This window comes from Ctenopharyngodon idella, chromosome 8, assembly GCF_019924925.1.
Source record: "Ctenopharyngodon idella isolate HZGC_01 chromosome 8, HZGC01, whole genome shotgun sequence".
Taxonomy (NCBI): Eukaryota; Metazoa; Chordata; class Actinopteri; order Cypriniformes; family Xenocyprididae; genus Ctenopharyngodon; species Ctenopharyngodon idella.
In genome coordinates, this window is record NC_067227.1 from 19038356 (window position 1) to 19049241 (window position 10886).

A 10886-nucleotide genomic window follows, 5' to 3' on the forward strand; every position below is an offset into this window, starting at 1 on the left:
ATAGCCTACTAAAAAAACAAATTACTAAAACATTTTTTCCCCATAACGCAGGGAATACCTGAAACACACACACACACACACATTTGTTTTTGTGAGTTGTGGGGACATTCCATAGGTGTAATGGTTTTTATACTGTACAAACCATATTTTCTATTCCCCTACACCTAAACCTACTAGAGGTGTAACGATTCACTCGTTTTCTCGATGCATCGATTACAAATCCTGATGATGCATATTGAAACATGTTTTTTGAATCCTGAAATCATTAATTTTGGTCGATAATCGATGTAAAATGCTAAAAAATCGGATTAATCGCGATTCTATAGCGATTCAGTGCTTTAAAATATATAGACATTAAATTACTACATGTGGGAATTGATGGAGACGTTGTGCGCCGTCATTCGTGCCCTCCCTCACAGCTCTCCTTCACAGACACGCGCTGCACTCTTTACCGCCTCTCACTGGATTGCGCTCGAGCTCAGTCCGTAGCCCACGTTTGAGCTCTCCTCAGGAAGGCCACTGCTATTCACATGAGCAGATGACAGTTCTCTGTTAAGACAGCAATAGTTCTGAGTCAAACTGCTCAAGCAATTGATAAAGCTGCCAAGTCATTGCATGGTCACTACTGTTGAAATAAAACGCTTTTATTGTGTGGAAACGTCGCCGTTATTTTCGATAAGATAAAATACTGAACTTTTAAGGAAATGGGTCATTGACATTACCTGAGCAGTTTCAAGGCGCGCATTTATTGCATGGACGGAGCAAACACATAATGTGTCTAAATGCATACGCACAGTTCAATGAATGATAAATGAAATTATGAACTTAATGTCGTTAAAATGAATGTGTCAAGGAAACTGCTCAAATAACTACACTATTAACAACACTGACATAAGAGCGCGCGGTTTATCTATCAATCAGATGCGCGTTAAAGTTGCGTTCGTTACTATAGCAACAGTAGACACCCGGCGCGTTTTCTTTCAGAATCATCATAAGGAAAATGAGAACAAAGAGGGCTTTTCTTACTATTCCGTGAAGAAAAGTTAGTTTAGGATTATTTGGGAAAGTGCATTCTCTCTATGTAAGCATTAGTATGTTTAATGTACCTGGAACACTTTAATAAGGTTGTGTAGCCATTAACACTATCCTCCACTAGTTAACATGAACTAGGCCTAACAACACTTTTAAAGCCCTTTTAAAGTTTTGGCTTATGTAAATTTCCACAAATGCGTTATTCCACTAACATGAACTAACATTAACAATGTTTTTTTTTGTTTGTTTGTTTGTTTGTTTTCGCCCTTACTCTCTGACCTCCTGAAGGTCGTTGTGTAATTTTCACCCTGACTAAGACACATTGAGGGAAGCATTTCAATAACTCTATGAATGCATATTAAAATGCAGAATCAAATCGAATTAATCGAATCGCATCGAATTTTAATGTGAATCGTCTTGAATCAAATCGTTCTGAATTTGCAAAAATCGTTCTTGAATCGAATCGAACACCTATGAATCGTGAATCGAATTGAATCACTGTCTACCCAAAGATTCACAGCCCTAAAACCTACCCATCACAGGAAACTGTGCACATTTTTACTTTCTCAAAAAAACTCATTCTGTATGATTTATAAGCCTTTTGAAAAATGGGAACATGGGGTAATGTCCTCATAAGTCACCCTCTCCTTGTAATACCTATGTCATAACCATGTCATTATACAAATTTGTGTCCTGATATGTCACAAAAACGCGCATGCACACACACACACACACACAGGTTTTCATTTTGTATGGGCTATTCCATAGACATATAGATTTGTATACTGTACAAATTATATCCCCAAACCCTAACCTTACCCCTAAACCTACCCATCACAGAATGTTTTGCATTTTTAGATTTTCAAAAAAACATCACTTTGTATAATTTATAACTTTTTTTCCTTGTGAGGACCAAAAATTTCCCCAGCACAAGGATTTTGGATATTGCCATCGTTGTGGGGACATTTTGTCCCCTTAACGTAGGGTATATCTGAACCACCCACACACACACACTAAGACACAAACTGTAAATCATGGCTTCAGGTTTCCCACATGAATGAACAGAGAACACTATAATTATGCTAAACTCTTTTATTTTGCTTTATGCAAATATTTGCTAAAGCTTGTGGCCACAGATACAAGTCAAGTGCTCATGCACTAAAAGTGTTAATAGAGTGGCAAGCACAGTCTAAATAACATTGCATTGAGACTCAATACAAAAAGGTCAGCTAAATAAGCAGAATACCAAACTTAAACCACTTCATACCCATAAAAAGCTAAACTATAATGCTGTTCAGTGGATTAATTTGGGATATTTGGTCAGAGCCTTGTGGGCAGCACTCTGTCACACAGTGTGGTTGTGCTTTGGGCAACCTGAGTTTAAATCCTGCCTTTCTGATACTCTCTCGCTTCCACATCAGAATAAAAGGCAAAAACACCAAAAATGAGGGATATTTGGTGTTGAAACTGACATGCTTAGTTGGATATTGGTCATTCCCCAGTTACATTCCACCGCTGAAAGGCAAAAACAGAGAAATTTGAGACTTTGACAGCTAAATGATCCACATAAGCGGACTGGAGCAGTTGGGCTGAGTTAGACTGCATATTGCAGTCAAAGCAACAAAGTTAGAGAAACCTCAAAAATTGATGCACTCATATGTGTAGGAAGTGCCCTAACTTTCCAAAAAGCAAGTTTCACCACAGGACTGTTTTCACTTAAGATTTCACTTCAGTAACGTTGAACACAAGCATTTACACACCATTATCAGACAGAATGGTCCGAACACTGTCACAGATACCTAAAATATACTATTTACACATTTTAAAAATACTGTACCATGGGGTCTGAAAATGTGATACCACTAGTAAAAATGTTATTCTTCTTTATTATAATTCTTATTATTTGGTTTGTCCTCCTTTTGCACTCAAGCTGCATGAACGCCACAAATTTGTTTAAAACAAATCATGTGATCCTGCATAAATTGGGATGATCCAAATAGCATCTTGTGCTTCAACAACCCGTTCCCATGAGAACACATAACTATTTTATATTTTGGCAAATTCTTGACAATTTGATTTGTACAAAACATATGATTTTTAAGAAAAAATAAGCAGATCATACACCAATTTGCCAAAACGTAAAATATTTATGTATTGCCATGAAAATGCCTTGGCTTCAATGAAAGAACATCTAACCTTCTGTACAAAGATTTGTCATTAATTTGTCACCTAGAAATAATGTAGAGTTTCAAATATTTATTCATACCGTAATTTTGTATATACTATATATAGTATGTATACCTGTTTAATTAATAAAATTTCTTTAAAATTAAAAATTAATTATAACAAAATTAATTAAAACTAAATCCATAAAATGATTCCATGATGGGAACCCCTATATATGAAGCACCCGACAGAACCCTTTAAGATTCTATATAGAACCTTTTCTAAGAGTGTGTAACAAATAATTGATCTTCCCTTTTCAGCAAGCAATAGGTCACATTCAATTTACCCTCCAGTTCACTGATTTTCTTACAGCACTTGAGCTTTCCCGTTTTAAAGCTTTCCTTTCTTACCCTTATGTCAGGATGTGCAACATTATTATGACCACCAAGCTTTGGCATCTTACATCAAGGTAAACAATTTCTTTACATATCCAGATTTGTTTCAAATCAGACATTCTGTACTAATGTCTAAAGTGAAGGTTGGCAGCCAAAACAGCAGAGTATCTCCTTAAAGGTCTTCCTCATTTCCAGGCTGCGGCAGGCGTAGATGAGGGGGTCAATCACAGAGTTGCACATAATGAGGACCAGGTACGTGGTGAAGTGGGACATGTAGCAGAGGCAGAGCGGATGGTACGGACACGACACCAGCAGAATGAGGTGGAGGAAAAAGGGCGCCCAGCAACACACAAACACTCCAAGGAGGATGGAGATGGTCACGGCTCCCTTCATGCAGCTGTGTTGACGTGGGGCTGGGTTGCCAGCAGCAGCTGCTGCTGGGGGTAATGCTGCGATTCTCTGGACATGAAGTCTGGCGAGAAGAAACATGTGTACGTAGAGAGTTGCCATGAGAACCAGCATGGCAAAGAACATTGTGATTAGACACACGATCACGGTCTTGCTCTCCGAGTACACTATAAAGACGATCCCACAAACCACACACACCAGCCAGATCGCAGCGATTGCGACCAGCGCTCTACGTACAGTCACTATGCTGTGGTAGCGTAAGGCGTAGAAAATCGTGACGTACCGGTCGACGGCAATGGCCAGAAGGTTGCAGATGGACGCCACAAGAGAAATGCAGATCATTGAGTCAAACACATTGTCCATCAAACGTACAAAATAATCACTGGCCACCAAAATGCGACTGTTTAGTACCGCAATAACAATGGTCTCCAGAGAGTTCGATACACTTACCAACATGTCCGCAGCAGCCAGGCTGCACAGGAAAAAATACATTGGAGAGTGAAGGTTTTTGTTTTTGACCACAGCCGAGATGACGAGGATGTTCTCCAGGAGACTCACAATACCCAAGGTGAGAAAAACCTCTGCCTGGATCTGGACCTGCTCGCACAGCGCCCCTGCTGGAGGATCCACAATACTGCCATTAGGAGGCAAAGACGTGCTGTTTGCAGGTTTCTGTCCTTTAAGAAATTGCAGGTACGAGTTGTTCATCAGGATTTGTGAAGATAAAGAGATGGGGAAGAACAGACAACAGGTGAGAGATAGAAATTAGATAGGAAACAAAAAATGAAAGCAATAAAAGAATAGGCTAATAAAGAGTAATAAAACAGATTCAGATGATGGGATGAACAGTAATAAAAGAAGCTGAGAGCTGCAGATGTAGTTGAAGAATCAGATGTTGCAGTTCTCCAGATGTCTTTGAAAATCCTCTGCTGCTTGTTTGTTGGAGATGCTCCCGAAGAGATGCTCTGTGATTCAGAGGCTCGGAGCAAACGGACTCACTCACAGCCACTGGCTGTACGTCAGCAGATGCAGTCTCCGCCTGCTCTTTGTGTGTTTGCTTTAGATTTTAAATGAAAGATGTGGGTACAGACACACACATTCATAGTGCATGGCAACAGACAGGTGTGCGTTCTGTGATCCAAATTATTAAATCATTCATTTATTTTTTCCAAAGCTATCTTTCAGGTCAAACAATAACTGTCACATTTAGGTTTTTAATAATGTTTATATGTTATATTAACCCTCTAATACATATATACTTCAGTGGATAAATGTCTTTATATGTTTATATGTCATTGTGTGTGTATTTATGACAACATACATTGAAATATGCTAACGAAAGCTGTGAAGCACCAAGTGAGTCCTGAAGCGCGTTTAGGAATCTGTCCATCTAGCTCATGTTTAAGTAGTAAAATAACACACTACTTTTAAAAACTATAAGAGTAAAAGAGCGGGAAGCATTTTTAAAGGTTGCACTTCTTGTAACTTAAAGTCTCTTCTCTGATGATGTTTTTTGGCGTGAGGACAGAACCTTTCACTCGGATAAGATCACATCAATAGCAGAACACAATGATCCAATCAATTCCCGATGGACAAAATCAAGTCCTGCCCTACATTTTTTCTTGCTCGAGAAACCATCTCACTCGGATATACAGTACTGTGCAAAAGTCTTAGGCCACCACCAGCTTCATTGTTTTAGTGGTTTTAATGACCATCCATATTTATTTTTTGGTCTTTATTACGATACAAACAGAAAATACAGGAAATATGTACACAAAATGTAAAAAAAAAAATCAGGACAAAATGGCTTCTTTAAGCAAAAATCAATGTTTAGTGTGACCTCCTGGACTTCTTCCATTTTCTAATAGAAGAAAATCTGAGAAACTTCTCATTATATTTTGAAAGTTTTCTTGGCCTTCCAGTCATTTTCCAATCCATTTAGGTTTAAGAGAGTCAGGTTCAGGGTTGCCAGGTTTACACAACAAAACCCGCCCAATTGATACTCAAAACTAGCCCAATCACGGTTCAGGGGGTAAAATCTGGAAATCTGAATTTTTCCCCTGGTAAGATTTGCATTCCAGGGGCTAAATATCATGTTATTGGGGTTGCTTCAACCCGCGGACATGAAATGTAAAAGTAGCCCAAAAAAAAAACGTGGGCTTGGCAACACTGGCCAGGTTCCTGCTATTGCTCAAGTGAAAGGGGAGTTCACTAAATACTTACCACTTTAGCCTATAGAAGTCTTTTTTTTCTTTCTTTTTTTTCTGTTTTTTTAATACTGCATGCAAATTTCCTGTGTTATATTCTAATAAATATTCTAATATTCTAATTCTAATTATATATGGTCATTACACCATTGCTAAAACAACATCTAATGGTGGCCTAAGACTTTTGCACAGTACTGTACGTCACAAGAGGGAAGAAAAGACTATCACAACATCCATTTCATGCCAACTTTAACACTAAAAACACAGTGCTCATGTTCAAAAATAGTCAAATACATCCGTCTGGCAAATTTTGACACAGAAAAACAGTTACAGAGCAGTGCACTGGAATGCAAAAACCGGCTTTGAGCTCTTGCATGGAAGTGATTTTGTAATCACTTGATTTTGACTTGTTTGTGCACAGTTGTGATAGAAACATGTCCTTGTAGAAATGTAGCCATTTTCTCCACTTAATAAAGAAAAATATCTGTTCTCTCATACCATGCAGCAGTATCCAGGGCTGTATTTATTTCACGAACACAAGCCTTTAATTGTGAAACCTTGAGGAGAGGCACGTTGCAATGCATGAAACACTGTGTTTGTGAATGTGAGAGTGGTTTTTGTGTGGGTCCATGTGATGAGTCTATTCCCACAGGATATTGATTGATTTTTTCACACTTCAACACCTGCTTCATTGACTTCATGACAAGTTCTAGACCAGACTGTTTCACATGGTGCACAGTTCACACTCCAGCAGATAATCATTTATCAATACATCTGACTCTGATTGGTGCCTTCTCAGAAAAAACAAACAGGAAGAAATCAACAGCTAAATTTATCAGTTAATCTAAGAGTACCATGTTGTTGACGGGAGAGATGTAGCATGTTAAACTGAATAAGTGAATAAAGGAACCTGACTAATATACAGTAATTCAGTACACCAAACTAATATACAGTAGTTCAGTCAGAATGAATGGAGCTTTGGGTTGAGAAGTGAATGAATTTTTTAGACATTTTTTATTATCTGTACCTCTTCACTGGATAAATCCATCAAGGACAAACCAGCCTCAGCCTGAATATTTAAACTGAATATGTAACTAACTAAAGGTCCAAAAGTACAACAAGGTCAGGGTTAAAGAATACTGATGATTTTTAAACTCGGTTTGAACGTTCACTACATTGCCTGAGTAAGATTCAAACTACAATTTTTTCCCCCTTGGAAGCAGCCCAACAGGTGGATGGGAAAAGCACAAGGAGGTGTCCAGGTCACATTTTACCCCAAAAATCAAAAGAAAAAGAAATCACATTTTGCATTACGAAAAATAATGTCTATCATTAAAATTGTTAATACATTTTGAAATTGTACAGGACATTTAAGGGCACAATATGTAAGATTTTTGGATTATAATATCCAACAACAATGTTAGAACAATGTTATATATTTTATATAGTTTTTTATATGTTTTTATATAGACACTTTAATATATTATGTGTTTTATTAGACAGGTGAGCAACTGTTTGGATACCTTTATCGACATAAAACTAATCATCATTATACAGCTCAACAGCTAGAACCCATTATAATCAGTGATATTGTCTACATCGGGTGCGGCGTGAAGCGACGCGACACGACACAACAAATTCCCGACAGTAAACAGATTCCCTGTTTTATTTCTGATGCTTTGCAACGGTCGGTTTGTCGCGTTCAGTATAGACAGCTTTTAGCTGGCGCGACACGACAACGGTCACGTCTGGTGTTGACACGGTGTTAAAATATGCACAAATAACAAAACAAGCAGCAGCTGCCAACTGCAGCGTATAAGCATAATAAAAACAGCAACATAAAATGTCCCACGCTCTCGGCGCCACCCTGCCTCATACCACAATAACTAGGGATGTAATGATTCACTCAACTCGCGATTCGATACGATTCACGATATTGGTTTCACGATACGATTTTCTCACAATTTTTTTGTAACAAAATGAGATTTAAATGAGAAAGTGTCTGTTTATTATTTCTCAGACAAAATGCAGCATATTTATTTGTGAAATTAAAATATCTTTATAACAAACCTGAATTGAATTAAAAAAAAAAAAATCCTAAATCAAATAAACAAATAAATTAATATTACAAATAAAAGAAATCTCTTCATATGAGTACATGAACAAGATGTTTATTTGCTCTATTACATTCTGAACTGTCTGTAGCCATTTAAAATGAGAGGCAACCACTGCATTTTAATTACGATCCCAACAAAGATGCTACATGCAGCATGCGCAGTTTTTAATTTAAATTAGATTGCATACTTTTTAACATTTGAAGAAAAAAAATTTTCAGACTTCAGCTTTGTGAAATTATGCTACATAAAACTTCATAACAGCAGACGGGCTGCATGAGAATGCAAATTTACTGTCTTGACAGCAGGTGGCGCTTATGGAACAGTGGCAATACAGCGCTTCCTTGGTTACCGCTGTAAACAAAGCAGTGCTGCGCGCTTATAAAAACTACTTTAAAATGCATTGTACAGAAGTAAGATTAAAAGAAAATACCATCTAAACTTTTCTGAACCCAGTCAACTCTCCTCAGATATACATTCATATAAACCCCGCCCCCAAATGTATCGCGATTCATTTAGTATCTCAACCGACTTGAATCGTCACATATTTTAATCGATTTTCAACCGATTCCGGATGCATCGTTACATCCCTAACAATAATGTTAATAAAACTTTAATACATTAGCTCATCTATGAACACAATTTCTACTTGAGATGTCGGATTGCATACTGTGCCTTTAATGGGTTAGTTCACCCAGTCATTTATTACTCACCCTCATGTTGTTCCACACCAGTAAGACCTTCGTTCATCTTCGAAACACAAATTAAGATGTTTTTGATGAAATCTGAGAGCTCTCTGACCCCTCCATAGATGGCAATTTAATTACCACTTTCAAGGCCCAGAAAGGTAGTAAAGTCGTCGTTAAAATAGTCCATGTGACTGACGCAGGAGCTGGCCAATACTGAGCCAGCGTTCTGATGTAGAACCCGGAAGCACTGCACTGTGTGTACAACGTCAACAGCATAGGAGAATGACAGGGAAGAGAAGAAATCGTTGAATAAAGTCATTATTTTGTTTTTGCACACAAAAAGTACCCTCGTTGCTTCATAACATTAAGGTTGAAACACTGTAGTCACGTGTTTGTTTTTTTTTTTAATGATGTCTTTACTACCTTTGAAAAGTGGTAATTAAATTGCTGTCTATGGAGGGGTCAGAGAGCTCTCAGATTTCATCAAAAATATCTTAATTTGTGTTCCGAAGATGAATAGAGGTCTTCATCTTCGACATGAGGGTGAGTAATTAATGACGGAATTTTCATTTTTGGGTTAACTAACAATTTAAGCTCATTTTACCGCCAAAATGCAGTTTTATTCAAACTACTGTAACAAGAAAAAGCCTTTGTTACACTGCCTAATAATTAATCACATTTTTTTTTCATTAAATAGTTGCAAAACACTATTTGTATACTGTGATACACTGAATAGGTGACAGGAATCAATTTGTTACTGTATTTACTAATCTTCGTTAACGTTAGTTAATGAAAATACAGTTGTTCGTTGTTTGTTCATGTTAGTTCACAGTGCATTAGCTAATGTTAACAAGATTTTTGTAATGTACCTGTATAAGTAAATGCTGAAATTATCATTAACAAAGATTAATAAATGCTGTATAAGAGCAGTTCATTATTAGTTTGTGTTAACTAATGTAGGTAACTAATGTTAACTAATGAACCTTATTGTAAAGTGTTACCAAAAATACAATATCAGACACACCGGGAGGACTTTGTCACACCACAATAAAGACTTAACCATCTTCAGATCACAACTGCCTGGACATTCTTTATTTCTTGCAATCCTCATTTTACACTGTGGTACTCGATTCTCAGCCATGTAAATCCCTGTTATTCAGTGCACACCTGTCAGAACGTGTAGCTGTGGGGAGGAATATAACCTTTGCTCAGGAGTCCACTTGTGTCTTAATCAAATCATCCTGACTTGCACCTCTCTCTGACTCATGGAGCACACGGTAAAGCTTTTGTCTCCTGGGGACATGGAATAGTTCATGGACAGGACATCTTTGAGGTTTTACTGTAGATATGTCCATGTTTTGTAACTGCTTAGAATTACAGCCAGGTTTCTGAGTTAAGGTCTCTTACAAAATTACTTTTTTAAAGAGTGGCTTATTTTAGGTTTTTGTTCTTGATGCTGAATGGCTTCGTCATGTGAGAGCAATTATTTCTTGATATTCTGTGCAAAGCTATTGAGAATCACTGTGCAGATTTTATGCAGCCAGAGGCACTATTTCATAAAGGATAGGTCTAACTAAGACCCTTCTGTCATTACATTACCCATATTACACAATTTCACGATATTAAAGCGCTCTGACAGCTGTCGCATCAAATTATAAGAAGATTAGCTAAGGCTGTTCACCTGCAATTTCTGCATCATTCAGCAATTTAATCACATTTACTCTATTTTGGCTAAATGTGCAAAATATTTTGTTTATATGTGTATGTAAATAAGCCTGTGAATGAATAAAATGATGTCTAGGTGTAAGTGTGTTTGCTAAAACAGTGCCACAGTTCTCAAACCCTGAATGACTGACTTTACAAAGGTTTTTTGCA

At 37.4% G+C, this 10886-nt stretch overlaps 1 protein-coding gene across 1 annotated transcript; it reads right to left on the bottom strand.

Annotated features, from left to right (window-relative positions):
* Positions 1-1889: 1889 nt before the first annotated feature.
* Positions 1890-9459, bottom strand: mc3r (melanocortin 3 receptor). Its single transcript, XM_051902828.1, has one exon. It carries the CDS (start codon positions 4707-4709, stop codon positions 3726-3728), a length of 984 nt encoding a protein of 327 aa, XP_051758788.1. The 5' UTR covers positions 4710-9459; the 3' UTR covers positions 1890-3725.
* Positions 9460-10886: the final 1427 nt, after the last annotated feature.